This window comes from Manacus candei, unplaced genomic scaffold (assembly GCF_025592945.1).
Source record: "Manacus candei isolate 608988 ecotype Guabito, Panama unplaced genomic scaffold, ASM2559294v1 h1tg000026l, whole genome shotgun sequence".
In the NCBI taxonomy this organism is placed as follows: Eukaryota; Metazoa; Chordata; class Aves; order Passeriformes; family Pipridae; genus Manacus; species Manacus candei.
In genome coordinates, this window is record NW_026138074.1 from 592,669 (window position 1) to 614,188 (window position 21,520).

The following is a 21,520-nucleotide window of genomic DNA, read 5'->3' on the forward strand; positions in this document are numbered from 1 at the left end:
TTTAAACAGGTTGGATGTATTTTATTTTTCAAGCAGCACAAGAAAAATCAAATACATTACTTGTATGTTCAATCATCAAGCAATAGTTTCTATGTTTAAAACCAGCATTCACGCCTTCACTTTTACAATTAAATACTGCCACATAAGTTTCTCTGCTTAGTAATAATTTGTATGGAAATCAGAAGCTTGTTTAGGCAAAATATTATATTTAATTACAAAGGTGCTTAAAACAGATGTACAAGGTCAAACAAGTGCAGTGTACTAGAACACTGACCTAAAAAGTCTAATTACATTGTGACATTTGAGGAAACTGGTGTCAGATGTGCACAGGAATCAAGGTTATGACATGAAAATGATTGATAAAAGATGCCAAACTCTTTACTCAAATGAAATATTAGGTCAGCAATACTCGGATCTTAGGGGGCTTTGGGGACTTACATCTCATACCTATGCTCAATAGGCAGTTCCTCAAATGCTGGCACATACAAAAAGCTGAAGCTGATGCCTTTGATGACAGAAAGTTGAGAGGTGTGCTATTGCATTACCTGTAAGTCAGTGTGTGCTGCATGTTGACAGCCAGAAATACCTTTGCAACATCAAATCACAACAGAGCTGTAACAATACCTTCACAGTTGACTGATTTAAAGGCACTATCACCAATTCACTTAGGACTCACTGTTTCTTACAGCGCAGAAATGCATGTCAGGGTCTTTGCAATGGAAGTCAACTGCCTAAATCTTTCTGAATAATTAATAATGCCTGCACTGGAAATTTTAAAAGAGAGGAAAGGAAAATAGCTTGAATTTGCACTGGATTTAACTAAAGATGTTACAAACATTAAATTAAGAAGAGAACTACATGAGAACTAGATGAACCTCAGTGGCTGCATGCCTTCCTACAGAAAAGTAAGCTTAAGCAAATATCAGAGCAAACATAGATGTTAATGAAGACCACTAATTACGAAGATCACTTCATCTCCACCCACTCCATGAATCTTAATCACTGTATGAGTTTAAATCCAAGATCAGTTTGCTAGCAGGATGCCGGTTCTTAAAAAGATTGAAAATTAATACAAGTTTTTTATTCTGTCATTTCTAAAGAAAGGAAAATACTCTTAATCAGGCCGTATGTTTGGCTCCACAACAGAGACAGCTGGGACAGTGGGAATAAGACTGCAGAGGAAGATCTGTCTTTGCCCATAAGAGAAATACTGTGAAGTATCGTGACACAGTTGCTGTACAAAGCAGCAAGCAGCTATGCGTCAGCTTAGCACTCCAGATGCCACCTCGTTCTGCCTTTCCTCAGACTAATCCACCACAAAACAAACAAATGAACAGAAGTCAGCTTTCTAGTATTCCCAGGCCAGCAAGGGAGTCTGTCAGAGTAAGGGGAATGCTGAGAGCTAATACATCTTCCATATAAATTTGGAGCACAGGAGAATTCTACAGAGAAAACGCACGTGAGGAGGTGAAAAAAACAAGGATATTGAAAAGGGATCCTTAAAGGTCCTGTTTCTACACCTTGTAAATACCAACCACTTGCCTGGCTTCTAGAACTCACCACCCTGAGGCCCTAAGCCTAAATCTACCTAGTGTGCCTTAAGTTGCTGAAGTTAAGTTTTATAGGTGCTTAAGTACTTCATGAACCTTTCCGCAGTCTTCAGGACAGCACGAACCCCGACCATTTAAATCCCAGACAGCAGACAATACGTTTGTTATTTCACAAAAGCAAGGGATTATTTTTGGTTATTTTCTTATCTGCATGCTGAATCAGAAAGCTCTAGACTCACCACGAATAAAGACAGCTTTAGTCTTAGTTCACTGCATATAAAGTAATACCTAGTCTTTGAAAAGATACAAATGTCTATTACAGAGTTGTGGAATAAAACAGAAAAGAGCATCAGAAGTGTTAGAAGATATACAAATACACACAGAGACTAGGAGCAATAGATACATCTTACTTCTTGGGTCAGAAGCAGTAAATTAATAGAGCTTTAGGGGCCTTTTTTGCCCTTCTCAAATCAAACTACTCAAACTAGCTGTATACTTTCAGGTTTGCCACAGTCATTCTATCTAATTTGTCCTGGAAAAAAAATTAATGCAGGCTTTAAACTAGATCCTGCATTTTCAAATCACTGTTCGAAGCAATAAAACTGAAAACCATGTTGCTGGATGGTGACAGCGTGATGCAAATGTAGCTTTTCTATTACCTTTACAAATGCACATAAGAAATTAGAACATAATTTCTTAAAACACATTACATTCAAGCCTTCTTGTTTATCTCTCGTACAGCTGCTGCATTTCATTTGAGGAACAGGAGAAATAACCATGACTAGAAATCTTGGCCCCAGAAAAGAACATGGCAAGATGCTGACAAGATACCAGTGAGGCAATAAACTAAGAGCCTTTTGGTAAAGAAAAGTTGGAACACTTGATAATGCAATGTAGAAAATGTTAACAGCTACCATGTGGGGATGTCAGAAGGCATACAGAGGCACACACATTGCAAGAAAACAGGAAATAATCTCCCTTGGAATCAAGACATGTAGGAAGTGCAATACGCTTGCATACAGAAGACACCGCATGCATGTCACATAGGAAATACAGAATTGTGCCACATCTTTTCAAACAAATTTCTTCACACAAGGGTACGAACCGAGACAGTTTAGTTACTCTCTCAATTCTAGTGTTACTCTCCTTATGAAAAAAGTAGTTATCCAAATGGATCGTTCCCTGAGTCGACACAGAAAATCGATATAGCTGATTTTCATTTGGAAGAATCTTCATCACTTTAGTATGGGGAAAAAAAAAAGCCACGCAGAGTTTGCTACTGTTCTAGTTCTGGGTGGGTTTAGTACTTTGTATTCGTATGTATCAAACTACACTGATGCTGTAATTACATCCTAATAGAGCGAGACCTCACAAAACTTTCTAAGATCCATTCCCAATTTGGGAGAAATGTTTTGTAATACTTTCCCTGAAGAGATCTCTCCAACTGGAATCCCATTCGTGTCCCAGGGTAAAAACAACACAACAAAAACATATGCAAAGTTATGAAGGCCTACTGTATAACGTGAAAAAAAAATAATGATTTCGCAACTGTCACGTAAATTTGGAGACACAAAGAGAGCCAGAGCCAGATTAATTCAAACAACGCTACATGGATACAGAGGATAAAGGAAAAAAAACCCTTGTCAGCCACAGTCTTACTCTGCACCTTGTTGAGTTTAGTTTGCAGGTGAAAGCGAGAAAGTTCCACCTGGCTTGGAACCCTTAAAGGGTTGCAGAGATTCTCTCAAATCCAACCTGAAAGAGGAATCAGTATTTATATTCTGCTTATTTCTAACAAGAATTCACAAACAATTGGCTATCTGGATTGAAAAATATAACTAGTTTACATAAATATTTTCAACATCCAAGAAAATGTACAAATCTAAAGTCAAACACATTTGGCTTGCAACAAGCCCTGTTTGCTAATGTCTTTATAAAGGCTCAGTTTTAAAGAGAAGTAGTCATCTTAAATATAACCAATATACTGCAAATGCCACCCCATTGTACGGAGACACTCACCATTCTTCTACACTTCCAGTGAAACTGAATAATAACATCCCACACCTGCTTGCAAACAACATATTTTGGTCCTGGGTAGTTGATCTCCAATCCTACATTTCGGAGCAGTCTTTTTACAGCTCAGAGATAGCATTGCACCTGAAATAGTCAGCAGCATTATGAAAAACCAGCGCTTAGTCCCCGAGGCTTTGGGGTGACTGCGTGAAAGTGGAAAACCAGGATGACATGGCTGATTTCGCGCTTGTGAAGGCTCCTCCAACAGACTGACCTGCAACACAAACCAAAGATCCACAGTGAAGTGTTATCATTACTGAGGTATTACAAAGAAATATTAAAACAAAATTTAAAATTGCACAATCGGTTGTCCAATTTGGGATTTAAAATCCAATTCCAGAATCTGTGTCAGAAAACATTCAAAGAACTTGAGCGCAGTAGCTCAGCAGAAATGGCCTATGATGTCCTTTGCCCAGGAAGGCTTGCTAGACTTTGGGCCAAAAGGCATTCCTTGCCAGAGTGTACAACAGCAAAAAGAGAAGACAGACTCCAATGGGAAAAAAAGAGGAAGTTAAACAATTTTTGGCAAAGCCATTGCCAAACAACTATCAAACCCTTTAACGGGTGGACTCTCATTATCTCGCACTGCAAGATGACAATGTGATGTCAAATCCCTGATGTCAAAGCCCCTGTTGAAATGCAACAAATGCTTTCCCAGAAACTTACAGACAGCTGCAAAATCTGCAGAAACTGACACATGGACTATTTCTGATTTCACCCAGCCCTAGATAGTTCCAGTCGAAGTAATATAAAAATTGAGAATAAAAATTGAGAATAATTTAATGCAAAGGTGGTGTGGTCTAAGGATTTCCAGATTACATGAAACCTCTTCCCTGAACATCTCTTCCCATATTCTTCTCCAGGCCACAACAAAAAAAGGAATGTACACTAATTTCTTGTCTAGCTGCTTCTCTTTCCACTACTACACAATATATGGGGCCTCAATCAGCAGCTCTACCCTTCAAAATGTTGCTCCGGTTTGTGTGTATGTCATAAAGTACATTTGGATTAAACCAAAATATAACTGAGAAACAGGATGCTTCTTCAAAAGAGATATGGCTTAGATGCAAGCTGATTTTAAATACATTTCTTACCTACAGCTCTTCCTGTTTGTACAACATTTCGGCTGGTGGAAACCATCACATTTCCAATCTTCTTTCCACGTTCACTGTTTTGCACAGAGCTAATCAAGAGAGATACTGAAGACTGTTAGTTCACTGACTTCTTATTACTCCCAGGTGTAAATAAAACACATAATTAAAGTATGTATCATTACACACAGATTTACATAGCATACATATATATGATCAAGCCCATAGTTCCTGCGTGCATCTTATCCACATAGATCAGTTAGGAAAGCTTCTCAGAGGAAGAAAAGATGCTGTCAAAACATCCAATGGTTCACTCTTAAAAGGCACACTTTGAACCTTTCACAGAATCACAGATGCAATTAGGCTGGAAAAGACCTCTGAGATTATCGAGTCCAACCTATGACCAAACACCACTGTGTCACCTAGACCATGACACTAAGTGCCACATCCAGTCCCTCCTTAAACACCTCCAGGGACTGGGACTCCACCACCTCCCTGGGCATCCATTCCAATGTCTAATCACCCTTTCCTAAATGTTTACCAAGATGCATTATGTTCTAAATTACAAAGTCAGATTTGCAGTTATGAGAAGTTTTAGCCCCAGTATATAACCTTTAAACAAAACAGTGTTACTGATCAGCCTTTTCTTTCTAAAGAGAGTCTACTTTGTATCTTTCTCTAAGATGAAATTTTTGATCAAGGACAGTTTACACTCATGCTTTTGTTAAAGAAATGCAAAAAAAAATGACAGACCATCATCATTTGGAAAGAAAAGCACAAAAGCAATCAGTTCTACTGCACAAGTATGATCATTTGAAAATAATCTGATCGTTTTAAATTGTGACTTTCAAGCCCACATTTCAGGCATTGCAAACCCATTAATATGAAACTTAAAAACACATCATGCCACATTCTTTTCCCACTTTCAGAATCTTCAGTGTGGATGGAAAAAGCAGAAAGAATAGCACACACCGAAACCAAGTTTAGGCTCAGTTTGCAAAAGCAAGTAATTTTGATGAGTATCTGATAGCAAAGTCCCACCTGGAGAACAAAAGCACTGTTGTAAAAATACATATTATTAGAAGCACACTAGGAACTACTGGTCTCACCCTACCCAGAAGAGTTAGTAACCTGCCTTTCAAACACAAAAATAGGGCAACATTATAGACACCTACACATCTTTCAAATTAAGTCTTTCTACAAGGATTATCCTTTAATAAAAAGAGCTGCTATCAGCATGCACCTTCTTGAAGGCAATTACCTTGAGATTAATCCTGACTCATTTGCATTCTCAATCACCATCATGGAAATTTAATCTGTCACTGGTCAGCAAAAGCACCAGAAAGATTCAGCGAGCTGAAGTCTGAACCTTTTTATTCCTCGAGCTGTTCTCTGTTAGCATGTGGTTTAGGTCTACCCACAGTGCATTGAAATTAATGTTTCCACAGCTGAGGCAGGCATAGTGTATGTACTGCTGATTTACAGGCATCTTAAGGAACCAGTCTCTAAATGTTTTATGGTCAACACAGCTAAGTGAGAAAACAATCTGTTTTGCTTGGTGCATAAACCCAGGACTGAATTCTGGCTTCAGTTAGAGATGAACAGCCATGGCAATAACAAGCACCACTAAGTTTTAGACTTGAATACTACAGGAGCTGAGACCAATGTAAAGTTCAGCTAAGTCTGGTGCAATAAGGAATTATGCAAAACTCATTTTAAACTTGTAAACTGTAGAAGTTGAACGACGTCTCAGTATGCATACAGTGAACTTTGAGAGTTTTAGAACAATGCTGTATTAAAAACCAGTTAATTAAAAAAAAAAAAAGCTGGTGTCTCCTAATAATGTCAATGTACACTGATGGAAGTTTTAAGAGCTTAAGTTTTAGCTTACAAATTAAAAATAAATATACAAAAGCCTTATAATTGCAACACAAAAAAATCAAGGCTCTAATATGTAAAGTCCAACACAAAATATTGCATTAGCTTTTTTTTATTATTTATTTCAGGCAAGTGTTTCATCTTTAGATGTGGTGATGTTTTGCAAGAGAATGTTGTGTACAGTTTCAAGAACATGGTCAATTTGAATCATTATCTTGGTTAGTTCATCATAGCAACAGTTATGCAGTTTAGTAATATTTGACCACACTTTTAAAAAATACAAATCAAAGTACTTTATACTTACTGTGACAATCTTAACTTAACATCTGATACAGAGTACTGTCCCTGGAATGGGTGGCTAGAAGAAGAGGAAAAACCCGAGAAAACATTAAATATTTATTTTTTCCATGATGAATCTGTATCACATCGTTATTAGCTGTCCTCCTACCTGTGCCTTACCAAAACAAGTTTTAAAAATATTTTGCAGATTTACTACTCTATCACTTCACAGAAGGCTGGGTTCCAGTGACAACTCAAACACAGATTTCTTATGAACTACCTATAAGGTGCCTTCTATTTACAGACAAGATATTAACAAATCTTTTCAACACTAAGTCAAAAGCACCTCCCTTCAGCAACACAGAGCAAATAAAAAGCATCCCTTAAGTAGATCAAAAGAGCTTTGTAGGTCTAAAGAAAAACCTTTTTCGGACTACAGCAGCTGACAAACTAAAAGCAAACAAAATTCCCTGTAGTACAGTAGTAACTCACACTAAACAAAGCCCATGCACAGCCAACAGTGCTACCAAGCCTGGCATGCCTAATCTTTCAGTGAAAATACACATAAACCAATCTAAAGTAGGGAAGATGCAACAGAAAACAGCCAGCTCCCCTCCATACCCATCAGAGACAACCCTGGACACAGCTACTCCCTGTACACCTGGAAGCAATTAATAAAAAGGAGAACCATCTGAGGACAATTCCTGAGGAATGACAAACTTCTGTAGCTGGGGACAGCCAACAATCAACTTGAACAAGTTTCACTTCTCCTGGCTCTGGATATAATTTTCTTCATAAAAAGAATTAGAGTAAACGCTAAAAAGTTTCCTTACCTGGAATTTACCTCTGCAAGAGCCGGATGCTTGTTGCTATTCCATACTCTGTAGTTGTGGGTATTTTTCCAGGCTGCTACGAATGTTGTTCCGAAGTCTGACAAAGTTTTTTCATTGTCTGATAAATTAAAATAAAGATGAAAATTTGCAGAAATTCATTAGAGATGTAATTACAAGACAAATTATTGTCTTGTGAAGAATAATTTTATTTTTCCAAGCTCTTATCAAGTCAAAGACAATTAAAACTCCAGTTCTAAGAACTGGGCACTTCAAAAGTGTTTTATTTTTATTTTAAAGTATTCAAAATATACAATTCCGGGACAAGAGGGAAAAAAAAAAGCTTAAAAAATAGTTTTCTTATTTTTAGTTCATTTATAAAGCTCTATGTAAAGAGCTCTACTGGCAAAAAAAAGTCATCCAAACATATGTCTGTCAGAATGGCCACACAGTAACCAAGAACAAAAACTCCATTTGTATTGGTCTTGGTCAGATACACTGAGCTTTGTTGTACTATGTTGTAACTCATTCAAATTTAGTAACCCGCAAATCCACTCCAAAACTACAGTAGGAATTACTGTGGAATAAACCTATCATAACAATCACCTTTTAAAACACTGAAGAGTATAGGAAATAATTTTAGAGCCAGACAGTGAAATAGTATGAGTTCCCAGAAAACCCGGATATTTCATATCAACCAGGTAATCACCTTAAAGTATTAATGTTGTCAGACCAAGAACTTGGCAGCTTCCAGATTTTAAAATCAAGTTCTCAATCGCATGTCTTCTCAAAAATACCACAGAACAAAAATCTGAACTTGTTAATTGGTGTGAATAGAGAAAAATCTGATAAGAGTGAAGTTAACATGGTGAGTTCTGGGCAAACTAAATATTTTCCACAAGTAAAACACTGATTCTTTTACTTATATTTGCACAAAAGGCTGGAACATAGAAAATTCCCTCTGAGTTAAAAAAAAAAATGTTGAGCCCCAGTAAACACAAGCTTATAAAGCCTGCAGATGAAACCTTTCACTTATATGAATCTCTACTTAGGACCATGGCAAGAAGGGAAAAAGGCTGGAACAGTCTAGTAAAACTTCTGAAGACAGCCACTTAACTTCATGTCTCCTTGAATCCAATTAGTTTCCCAAAATTAACTTCAGGTTGCAATACAGTCTACAAGACACTCAAGTTCCTAACAGTCTCATCATATATGGGGTTTCAGGTACTTCTACTTAGGAGGAAAACTTAATTAAATCAAGGAGGAGACAGTCTAAGAAGAAAGTGTCTGTAAGGCTGTGAAGTAAGAATTAGTAATAAGCTTGTCAAGGAATAACAAGGATAGCCAAGGGCAACTGAAAAAGCAGCCAAAAATGAAACTTTAGGCAGAGGAAGATCCAATGACAGGCCACACATTTACAGCAACAGAGCAAACACTTAGTACATCCACCCCAACCTCCATCTGTAAACAAGGTATCTGTTCTACCTGGTTGTAGCACAGCAGCAAGCAGTGCATGAAGATAAGCACTGAACTGAGCCCTGATCCACTCATCTCCTCCTTCCCATCCAGTGCCATCAAGGAAAACATCATCTCTGTTCTCAGTTACATGCTTCACTAAGTAATCTGAAAATCTCAGGTCAGCAGTTGTTGGGTTCAGGATCTTACGGAGTTCTGGATCATGGATTTGTACATGAGCATCTTCTATCTGTTTGAAACAATTCCAAGGGTAAACATTTATCTAAATAAAACTGCTTACACATACTTATATTGCTATCTAAATCTAAACCCTCATTCCCCCAAAACATCAAGAAGAAACAAATGCCAAGGGAACAATGAATTTACTGTTCTCAGAAAGTCAGATACTGCTCTGATATATCCAGAATCTGATCATTTCCTTGGCGCAGAGTAAAAGCCACTATTTGACAGGATTTGGCAGAGGAAGTTTGGTATTCACATCTATTTCCCTAGAGGCCCTTTGATTATCACCTCAATTTATTAAGTTGATTATCTATATGGAGCTACCTTAGGCTACTAAATGCTGATTACACGGTTGTGTCTATTTGCTAGAAGTGCCACAGATACTTTTTATTTTTATTTGTTATTTTTATTTATTTTTATTTTTACTATTTCATTTTGTACTATTTTTTTACCCTCTTGATTAAATCAGAAGGAAGTCAATATCAATATCTGCATCTGCTTCTGAGCTGCAGGCACGTATTTTGGAAGACCTTAATACAAAGCCACGAAAAAAACCCATGACACGAAAAATAAAACTACACCAGCAACAAAAGAAAATTTAACAAGTGCCCTGCAAATTCAAATTTTGGAATATATCTAAAAACGCAGCTTATGTAACCCTACACCTTCGAATCATAGATACTTAATAACCTTCTGCATTTAAGAATTTATTTCATATGGAAGGAATTAAAAATTTGGGCATGCACGTGAAGCTTTAAAGGTGTGTTAAAATGCAACCCCTGCCTCAGCCCTGCCCCTCAGGTTCCAGGAGTGCAAATGCCAAGATCCATACTTCCACAATTGCGTCACTCAGATGTTTCTGCTGACGGAACAGGATGTTGGTCGCTCCCGCAACAAAGCCGCGGACTGTGACATCTGACAGGAGATGATGCTGCTGCAGCGCCATGTATGGCAAACAGAGGTACCCCTAGAGTGACACACACATTTAGAGAATTAACATTAAAAAAATAACAGGCTATATTCCGAGTTTTTCCTAATAAGAGCCAGCACATTTCACCCAGAACGAACCTTAGTTATTACAGTTTCAGCCACAATTATCTATTGTTTTGCTACACTGTGTTTACAAAGCAAAGCCACCAGATAACACATGAATTAGATTTTTCAAGCGACTGTTTTGCCTTTCAGTCTCAGGACTGAAACTGAAATACAATGCAAAGGATGGGAATCAAATGTGTTTATAAGGCAACAGAATAAGCAGTATAAGAACAATAATAAGCAACAAGAGTAAGGTCTCAGGTCACTTCAGAGACAAGAAGTCAGTGGAAGTAAGGATTCATCTCTCAAGTTCTGGTGGTTGTGAGGAACGTAATGCAGGAAAGCTACAGACTGCTATCCACATTTTGTGGGTGGAGATTTCCAGACACCAGAGACAGCAATTAAGTTTTGATAAGCACATGCATGCCTGCTTTAAGAAGGAGCAGGACAGAAAGCAATACACTATGCTTTTTAGGCACTTCATGGTTGTAAGTTAATTTAGTATCCTACATGTCAATTAAAAATAAAAAATCAAACGTTTTGAGAAAAGACTTTGAATTATAGTCATTGAGAGAAGAGATCAGTCATCATCAAGAAGCAGATGCAGGTAATTTTCTTTTTAAATATTGGATCAACATACTCCTGAAGTCTAATTCCAGCTGTTCAACTGCAAAAGCACAAAGCAATTTATTCACTAGGGCTAATGGCACACTGGACAGAAACAAAGAGCACACACACTTTATCACACAGTACGTGGTAATTGGAAACATATGGAAGAAAGTAGCAAAACTATTCCCTTTTGTTATATTAGACACAGGGATGGCCTTCCAAATGACAAGCACTTATCAGCTGAAAACAAATAGCCTGCGTCAAAGGAACAAAAGTGCTTTGAGAGGAATCACCAACCTAAAATGGAAAATTTACAAAAAATACATCTTAAGAAGCTGGCAAAGGAAGGTTTAATTACTGTATGCTCAAGCAGCAATGTCTGGGAAATCTTTCCCTATTTAAAGTATCAAGTGTCAGATTCCAAATGCACATTTGTAAGTATAACAACTTTTATTTCTGTGAACATGTTCCATTCTCTTTTAAAAGAGTGCAAATGAAATGACTATTAAATCTTACAGAACTGGTACTGAAGAAACAAGCATCACAAGCTTAGTTTTCCTTATGCTCAGGTGTACTTGGATAATGTATTTTGCCACCTGGTAAAATCTCCTCCCATTCAAATTTGTCAGATTTATTAGTCTTTCTATGGCATGGCATAAAACAACCCTGAGATGAGAGCTCTAAAAGAGATGTTAACTTTCCAGTAAGTGGTTCAAACTGTAATTTTGAATCAGATTTTGCTGCTAACTCAGACATGTAAAGCCTTTTCTGCTTTAATTACATTGGATGAACTCAAGTGAAAAGTGCCTTTGTGAAATGAAAGGTAAACATGTAGAAACTGCCATCTTCCTTAAAATTATTCTCCATTTTATAAGCTTAGCAGCAAACAGAAGTTTGCACTTGTAGGCCCCCTTATCAACTACTTTATTCTTGCTTTCCATCTAGTATTTTCAGTAGAACTAGACTAAACACAATTTACAGGCTATTGTTCTCATTAGACAGATCATAAGGACAACCACCAGACTGCAGATGTTTGTTGAAGCAGCATTTCTAATGGTGACATGAGGCAACACAGGGCGATGACATTTGAGCTGCTCACTTGGGCCCACATAATGCACCATTTCCAATAAAAGCTACTGTGAGAAGCTCAAACACAATCATCAAATACAAAGTTCTGCAAGGAAATGCAAATCCACCCCTCCAAAGGAAGAAAAACCACTTTGAACCACACCAGCTTGAGGAAACAAATCTGAATCGTCTATCTTCTACTATGGGCAAATGTGCATCACATTAAAAACAAAATAACAAAAACTATTATATCACTTCTTTTACTGACAAAACTATATTTAAAAGGGATGCATTTTCCCTGGTTTTTATGGGAAATCAGCCCTAGTGACCCAGACAAACAGGGTTGTCATGTACAGAAGGGAAGGGCGAAATTCTGTCTTTTTTTTTTGTATTTATATACACATTTTGTGCATTTATACACACATACACAATCAAAAATACCTATATAGATATAAATTAAAAGAGGAAAACATAGGCTTTGGTGTAAGCAAAGCTATAGCTTTCAGAGTCTTAGTTTAGATTAAGGTATCCAAACCCTTCTCAAGTACTCTGGTCTTGCCCTCATATAGGTTAGATCAACAATTCTTCAGTATAAAAGAAAACAGTAGTTACTGATACGCACAATTTATTAACCACAGTGGGGTTGCAGGTCACCACTACATAGAATTGCAAGAGTATTTAAGTATTCACATGAAAGAAAAGTGGAATGTGCATGTGCACAACCCTCCTGGACATGCACTCATGCTCTTCCACCTGCCTAGGAACACAGTCACTTGCCAGACACCGTATTCACATGTTTTGTAGTACCCTACTGTCCACCTGGAGTTCAGTAACCAAAATTATTACCCACTTCTGAAAAACAGATGTCTTTTTGAGTTACCAGGTACCAAAAAGAACACGCTTACCTTCGTAAAAATAGCCAGTGGCATCCCGTACTGGTCCTCTTCCAGCCCAGACACCAGTCCCTGAACAAGCACCGTCTGTCCTGTGTTTGCCTGGGGCTGCACAGTGATGGGAAGGCCTTCTGAGCTCATGCCTTTGCTCAGAAGACTTTTGGCCTGTTCTGATGGCGGATTTTCACGTTCACCTTCTTTCAAACTGGACTCCTCCAAAATGCTGGGATCTAAGGTCTCCCAGTCGCTTTCAGAGGATGCTGGAGAAGCACGGGAAGGAACTTTCAAGCGCTGCACAGTACCATTGGAGGACTGGGCTCCATTGCAAGTCTTCTCTGACTGGGAGAAAGGCACATTTGCTTTTTGACCTTCCACTGAATTGTTTCCTGTCATCTGCCTGCCTCCCTTTCCCATTTCCAAGTTTGTATCTGAAGTATCAGCAGCAGACACAGAAACATATTCATCCATCCGTGGTGTATTTTCCTGCAAGCCAACATCCTCTGATATACTCTTTCTTGGTCTATAATGTGAACAGTCACTAAGACCATGTTCAATCATACCTGGAAAGTGACAGCACACATGAATATCAGCATCTCAGTAGAAATTTAAGTTACTTTTGTGGGGGGAAAAAAGAAAAAAAAGAACAAAGTGTTCTTGTGTACACAGTGGAAATTCATGTATTTTCAAACACTGCTTTGGGGAGGGAGGGGTGTGTTAAAAAAAAACAAACCCCAAACCTCACACTTTCTGTCCTAAAGAATCTGTCCCAATATTTTGCTTTGAGAAGACTGGTTAGAAGCTAAGAATTAGCAGAGTTAGGGGTTATGTTTGTTTGGTTTTTTTAAAGAGTGCATGTAGAGGGAAGAGAGAAGTTTGTATTTTTGGTTTTTAAGGAACTCAACAGGAATGTGTGACTTAATCAGGGTCTCATCTATGTCATAGGCAATACAGAAAATCCAGTGGCTTCAACTAAACTCAAGGAGTAACTCATTAAGTGCAAGTAGTAAGTATTAGGTGTGTACCTAGTACACGGACATGCATACAAGTCACTCATCTTTCAGGTAACATATCAACCTAACTTTATTATCACATAAGTTGATTTCCAAATGACGCAGTACAGCCAGTCTCAGTTATCACCAGAAAGCATATAAAAAGAAGTCCAAGCTTCTCTTCTTACCAGGAAAGAGTGACAGGACAGTCATCAGAGCTCCCACCAACCTATTTACAGGGGAAATATAAAACAGCACCTGGTGGCAGAAGGGAGGGGAATGGGAAGAAGAGAGAATGCAAGAGAGGAAATGGGAATTAGGACCGAGAGAAGGAGAAAAATAAAATTATTATGCATGACAAAGACAGAACACATGCAAACTATTTAAGGCACTTTTTATGTTGTATTAGAAAGCCTGCTTACTAACAGAACCACTTAAATAGTTCAAAGTAAATGTTTAAATATGTCTATAGTATCCTTAAATTCTATATTTGTAATATATGTTATACATATAGACACACATGTAACATATTTGACAGTGATGCAGATTTTTCTGTCAGTTTTTAAGATTTTTTTTTTCCAAACTGATCCAGTTACTGAATGACTGACATAAAAAAGTTGTTCTTGGCACACCACATAAGTTCTTGCTCATTTGTACTACATTAAAATGTCTTTTATAAATCAAAGAGGCTAAATAATCTCCATTCCAGAACTCTGACAAAAACCTATGCAAAAACATCTCTTCTGAGGAGTTATATTAAGGATATGTAGGTAAATGAAAACAGGATAAATGCTGCATGCATTTATTACAGGTATATTCTTATGTAACAAAAGAAGATTTCTTTTTGGAAACAGAAGACATGACCAATATTAACTTTGGTAAAGCACTTAAGGCATAACATGGGAAAACAGAATCTCCTTATTTAAATCAGAGAGACTGGGATTAGTAAATTAGTTAGGAATTCAAAAGAGGCTGTCAAAGGCTAGCAATGAAAGAAGAAAGAGAAGCCAGACTGAGTATTACTACTGAAACTCCTCCAAAATAGGCCTTCAGGGGGAAAGAAATGGGAAAAAACAAAACAAAACAAAACTAAAAAAAAGCCACAAAACAACCCAAACCCAAAAATTCCCCACAAAAGTCAATTTGTTTAACAATGCCATTTTTACATTCTCAATCAGCACAATACTAGTAAAAAAATCATACATGAGCATTACGAGGAATCAAGAATGCAAAGGAATACAGAATGATCTAACTTGATGACTTTGCAGTCCAGTTTAATAGGTATATGACAAAATTAAAAGTGCAAGCTTGTGGACTGTGACTTAATAAGAGACTTCTGCTGTAAGCTAAGAAGAGACTGGACAACCCTGAGGCACATGGTGTGGCTCTTGGGGACGGTCCTGTGCAGGGTCAGGAGTTGGACTCGATGACCCTTATGGGTCCCTTCCAACTCGGCATATTCTGTGATTCTATGAATAATAACTCATGTTCCACTAGTATTTGCCAGTCTACAAGCTACTGAATTGATCGAACCAAGAGAAAGACCCACACAGTCCTAACACAGACCAAATGAATTGTAATGTACCTCAGCTAGAAACAGACTTGGTACATTATCTTAAACATATTAAAAAGAAAAATTGTACGAGATAGGTGAGTTCAAATTGCAACAACCACTGAAAAAGCATGGTGAGAAGAACAAGCAGCTCATCTGTGGAAAGAGTTTTGGCTGACTCCAATGGAAATAAAGAAGTCTAACTTCTTTTAGGATGCTGCTTTATAATGCATGTATGAAAAATGCATGATATAATAGCAATGAATTACAACAGAAACCCTGTGATACTCCCACAGGTTTAGATTCTCAGACACTGTGCATTCCTAGCCATGCTTTATTTTAAGCCTATAGAAATAATTAATCCTATAAAGAAATACCTTGTTTTCAAGAAATCTCTTCCAGTCTAGGTTTTTGTTTGGGTATACCACTTACTTGAGGCAAATACTTTTCTATATTTGTTCCAGCAGGTCTCTCTGCCATCTTTCTGTCTGTAAGGGTGCACACTTCCTTACCCCTCCTAACCCCACTACACGGCCCACAGCATTTACATCAGCAAATTGGGTGGTCCTGGCAGCAGAAAGTCAAATGATCACCATCTGGAAGTAGTCTTCCAGCCTAATAACAGCTGAGAGGTGAAAAAAAAATCTTTTAGCCTGTGAAAAAAACATCAACCAAATTGCTACGGATTAAAGGAAATTGGTCTGTGCCATTTTTCAGCTCAAGGAAAATTGGCATTACTAGTGGCTTCTTGCATATTATATTTAAGGTCTTTGAACATACAGATTCCCACAGTTATTCTGGAACCTTAGCATCTGCCAGAAAACAGGCAGTGCCAGAGAACCAAAACTTTCTTTCAAAATTGTAAGTGATGTCTTCCTGTTGGAGCTTAGGGAAAAACAGAAATGAAGCAACCTGCTTTGTTTGTTCCATAAGCTTTCAAAACAATTTCATATGTTTGAGTAATATGAACATGCTTGGGAAACCCTTCCCCTCCTCTTTTCCTGTGCATTTGTGTATTGTGGTTTGAGCAGTTTCAGAAAAGAACTGTAGCGCAGTGAAGTGTATGTCCAAATGCTGAACTGACTTGGTGAGATGTTAGCATAAGATTTTTAAATAGAACAGTAGGGATACTTCATAAAATCTTAACTGAAAAATATTGTTTTCACTTACAGTTTATTAAAAAAAATAAATCACTGCAGACTTTCAGAGTGTATTAAGTTATTTTAGGGGAAAAATTTGCATACTGAGTGTTGATTACATACATTTCTACATGTGTACTCCTACTATGCCATAGTTATATTTTCTCAAGGATACCTTTTGCATAGCCTTTAATATAGTCATCTTCAGCATACAGCTCTTCAATGCAGAAACTGCATTTATTCTCACCAATAAATACCTAAAACTGTCAAAGTATATCTAACTTACAGAATTAAGTGACAAGTGCAAAAGCTTCAGAGAACTTGCTACTTATATTTTAAAATATAATAGCATATTTACTGCCTCACAAAAGACACCTAGGCCTAGGATATAGACTTAAAAAAACCCTACAACTGTTTTGGTATCTTATAGATTAAATCCTACTGACTTTCCAGTTGCAGCTAACAGGAAATTCTATGCTTCTTCCCAGCACTCTGACATAGCTGGGTTTTAACACAGCAGGTTCAATGAAGAAAAAGTCACATTTGGGAAACTGAAAAAAGTTTTAAACAAAATTTTTAAACCAACCCAAAACAAAATCCCTACATAAATGTGTCTCCAGCAGCTGATATATAGTAATTTCAGTCAAAGTTCTTGTTCTAGGCAATTAATATGTACACAGAAGAAAACAAATGTCTCTATTTCACATTTTGCATATTATACTTAGATCACTAAGACAGAATTGCTTCTGAAGCAGTAAGATAGCCCAAGGCAAACACTGGGCCTAGAATCCAGCAGTTTTTACCAATTTATAATCAGAGTTCAGCCTGACCTAACAGATAGGGCTCTCTACATTGTCTCCTGAGGGACACTTTTAGCACCTGTTTCGTTTAGTATGTCTATTTAAAGCCTGAACCAGAAGTTCCACTTACTGAATGCCTGTAAAGCTACACGTGCTCTTTTAGGTACCCACTTTTCCTATCAGTTTTTTCATGCAGGTACTTATTTGCATGATGTGTATCCTTTCCTATCTTTTACAGCATGTTAACTGTCTCTGCTCATATTTCATCACATTTTACTTAGTCTGGCTGGGACAGCTATTAACAAGGCAGAGTGTGGACAGCACAGAAGTGAAAGCAAATTTATACATCAACACCCAGAAGTTACTTTTAGCCTAATAACCCAGCTTATATATTGATGCAAAGTTGTTGGTATTACTTCAGATACTTCTATTTTATATGTGAAAAAAAATTAACTATTGCATTTGTACTTCAATTACCTGTCTCAGCCCACAAAACATTACCTTTTTCTCTAGAAGAATCAGTTTAAAAAGGATCAAGACCTGAAAAAAACACAGAAAGAAAAAACATGATGAGTGAACCAGTGCCATTTATCAAAACTACTGTGCAAGCATAATCTCTTATTCAAGGTTTCATGTTAATTACTGCATAACTGTCCAATGATCAAATACATCTGACCAGTGAAAACAAGTGTTCCAGTACCCTTTCTCCATCTGAGCACACAATCAAAAATAGCATGAGATGCACAATAAAAGTGCCCTCCACAAACAAGAACTTTGTAATTTGAATCATACATAGCTTACCAGAAAGAACATGTTGTGCAATTCCAGAATTTTAAAAAACAGTAAACTGCATAAATGTAAAAGAGTTCCTCCACAGAAATACTGAAAAGAATCCACCAAAATACAAAGAATAGCATTCACCTCACCTAATTTTAGTTATCTGCAGATGAGGCATCTAGATCAGAAGTGGTTGTACAGACTCTCTACACTCAAGAAAGAACACAGATGCTTCTGGAGCATGACTGGCAGACAAGGTAAACAAAACTGAGTTCTACCCGAAAAATCTACTGAGCAGGTGTAAGTACACCATGAAATCCAGATTCTCAAACTTGTTTCCTTGATGCATCTCAGTTAATAAAAGATTCTAAATGCTATTTGTACCCTAGCTATGTGATACACAATGAATTTCAGTGGTCAACATGAAAAAGAAGTGCAAGTCCCCTCAGGTTCTATGATGGCAGAAGCTACAAAAATTATAAGATATGAGGAAAAATGCTCCAGGTTGTGTCTGCACAGACTTTAGCAATATTCTTCATCAAATGAGAAATAGAAACAAGACCACAAATAACCACTTGCACTTTGGGACAGGACTGAAAAATATCACAAAAACCTAGAAATCTCCAGAAATCCCTCAGACTGACAAAACTCAGTCTGGAACTTAGTTTCACTGAAGTAATGCAGGTAGAAGGTGAAGGAAAATCAGGAGGTTGTAACCAGAAGTACTTAGGAAACAGTCTTCTTACTCCTACCTCAGGTACGTCTAGACATATTTATTTTTCCTTCCCTCACATAGGATTTTACTCACTAAAATAGGTGTCATCCTTTATGTATCTAGCAGAGAATGCCTACCTTGTGTCTGAAGTGGAGAACAAGATCCCGAGGAGAGAGACCTGAGATACCAAAAAGGGAGCAATTATTACAATTTAAAAGATAGAGATACTAACTTACTAACTTACTTCTTGTCACCATTTTCAGCAGGAGGGAGAGACCCATTAGGGATTCTATGTGAACCTGGTTATTTCAATAGCACAACTCATACAAAATGCTTTCAATCTTTTGAGCAGGAGCAAGAGTTAAATTGATGATAGAGACAGTAATAATGTGAATGGTTATGCTCTGAGATAACTCCTGTTGGCTGTCACACAGCAGTAGGGAAACACTGAAGTAAATACTACACTGTGCATTCAGAAAACACAGGGAAGAGTCAGAATCAGGGGTAGATATCCCAAATAACAGGTAGATGAAAGCTTGAGCACTCTACTCCATCAAACAGTTTAACCTAAAAATTAACAAGGTACTGTTTCCCAAAAGTAGACAAGCAGTTACTAGTCAGACTGTTAGGTCAAGAAGTAACATGGCTTTCAACATACAAATACCTCCTATTATGAAAGCAACACTACATTTTACATTTATTTAAATCCATTAATAAAGAAATGCAGGCACACAGACCTCCAGTGCTTAATCTGTTAATACACATAAACAAATTAGCTCAGGAAAGGCATGTGTTGTTTAGAGTAACATTATCTCTGCTGCTTGTACAAAACAAGTCACTTACCAAGATAAACTTGTGACCCTTCTAGCAAAGTACTGCCCAAGGAACTATTCATGTGATCATAAAGTTCCTGTAAAAGTTACAACAAAGGCAAAAAAAACCCCAGAAGCTGTTAATGGCACATGGTCACATAAAACCCAGAATAAATAAAATTCACTTACACAAGGATTTCAATGGCTCATTCCAGAAAGAAAGTAAAATTTTACTAATGGAGTCAGTGGACATACAGGCTGACAATCATGCATTTCATTACTAATCAGAAAGCTGACCCTCTGTCAGATTAGGGTAGTATATTTAGTTCATGTTAAGGTACTACAAAAGCTGAAAAACTGAATGACAGGAGCAAAAGGAATATTTGAGCACTAATTAAAAACACTGAGGTTTTAGCCATACACTGAAAGCTTTGTTCTGTGTGGCCATTACTGCAAAGTTACCTTTAGAATTGAAATTTGCGAGAAGTCTTTCTCTTCAAAATACGCGTGTGTAATGAGCTGCAGCTTTGCCTGAAGTAACCCATACAATGGCTTGGAAGAAAAACAAACACAAAAGCAAGTGAATAAAACTATGTAGTCATTCATTTTGAACTTTAATCTTCTCCCATGCTTACCTTGCAATATTGACGCATTATTACACAGAGTTCATGGATGAGCAGTCCTCAGTGACTAACTCTCAGCATCTTTATCCTGTGCTCATCTTAAATGATGGTAATTCCACGTTCCTTCCATTTGCATGTACCATACCATCACTGAACACCTTTCTGACAAAGTACTTTCCTGCTTTAACACTGCTCATACAGCTCCAGTAATAGTTCTTTCTTCAGCTTTAAGCACAAAAAGAATTTCTGTTCCCTGCCTGGTGACCAAGCAGCTTTTGCTGAATAGGTAGAAATAAAAGATGTTTCTTCAAAACAAGAGTATACTGCATGTGTCACCATCTTAAAACCTCTTTCACAGTTGTCAACAGCCACTACCTCCAGTTATCACGCTAGATGATCTTTGAGGTCCCTTTCAACCCTAGCCTCTATGTGATTATACTGGCCAAACCCCTCAGTCCTACCACATGATAATAGCACTCAAGAAGAATCAATAGATACCCTCATCCCTGACAACAGGCAGGCAGACACTTCTCCAATTTCTCTTACAAGAAGAAACAATTCAAGGCAGCTCATTCAAATGCCACAGCCTTTTGATTCAATTTTACTTCAGTATTTTGTTACCCTCCACAATGACTAAGAGATATGTGGAGCCAAGTGATCCAAGTAAGAATATCGAAGAACAGTAATTGTTAATGTTACCTGAAAGTGCCTCGGGAGTTAAACAAACATTCTTACCAGCTGACTGAGGACGCAGACACTTTTCTGTACTGTTTCTCGGGTGATGTCTGCTTGCCGTACTTTTAATGCCTAAGAAACACAAGTATTACAGTATTTTTACCAACACATTATTTCAAAAAGAATGTTTTCACAAGTCGAGTTGTCACATACTACACCCCCCTATTTAAACAAAATCCTAAGTCTGGCTACCTTTAATGGCGGGATATACAAACCATTAAATGTTTTGCTCTTACTTTTTAGAAGTATGCCCTTACTTTTTCAGAAGGGACAGGTTGGGAAGGAGGGGCACAGGTGTTGTCTCCTATGTTAAGGAATGGACAGATTGTGAAGTGCTGTCTCTGAGAAACAGCCACAAACAGGTTGAGAGCTTG

The 21,520-nt window shown here is 37.5% G+C and overlaps 1 protein-coding gene across 1 annotated transcript in view; it reads right to left on the bottom strand.

Annotated features, from left to right (window-relative positions):
• Positions 1–21,520, bottom strand: part of AVL9 (AVL9 cell migration associated) — a 41,447-nt gene continuing 19,927 nt past the window's right edge. Inside the window, exons 4-16 of the mRNA XM_051789149.1 lie at positions 21,147–21,218; positions 20,251–20,340; positions 19,820–19,886; positions 19,114–19,154; positions 17,986–18,024; positions 14,182–14,251; positions 13,017–13,564; positions 10,232–10,366; positions 9,187–9,406; positions 7,705–7,822; positions 6,897–6,950; positions 4,718–4,806; positions 1–3,837 (exon numbers count right to left, since the gene is read on the bottom strand). Of these exons, the coding sequence (XP_051645109.1) occupies positions 3,743–3,837; positions 4,718–4,806; positions 6,897–6,950; positions 7,705–7,822; positions 9,187–9,406; positions 10,232–10,366; positions 13,017–13,564; positions 14,182–14,251; positions 17,986–18,024; positions 19,114–19,154; positions 19,820–19,886; positions 20,251–20,340; positions 21,147–21,218 (1,638 nt within the window). The 3' untranslated portion in view covers positions 1–3,742. The remainder of the gene's footprint in view (positions 3,838–4,717; positions 4,807–6,896; positions 6,951–7,704; positions 7,823–9,186; positions 9,407–10,231; positions 10,367–13,016; positions 13,565–14,181; positions 14,252–17,985; positions 18,025–19,113; positions 19,155–19,819; positions 19,887–20,250; positions 20,341–21,146; positions 21,219–21,520) is intronic.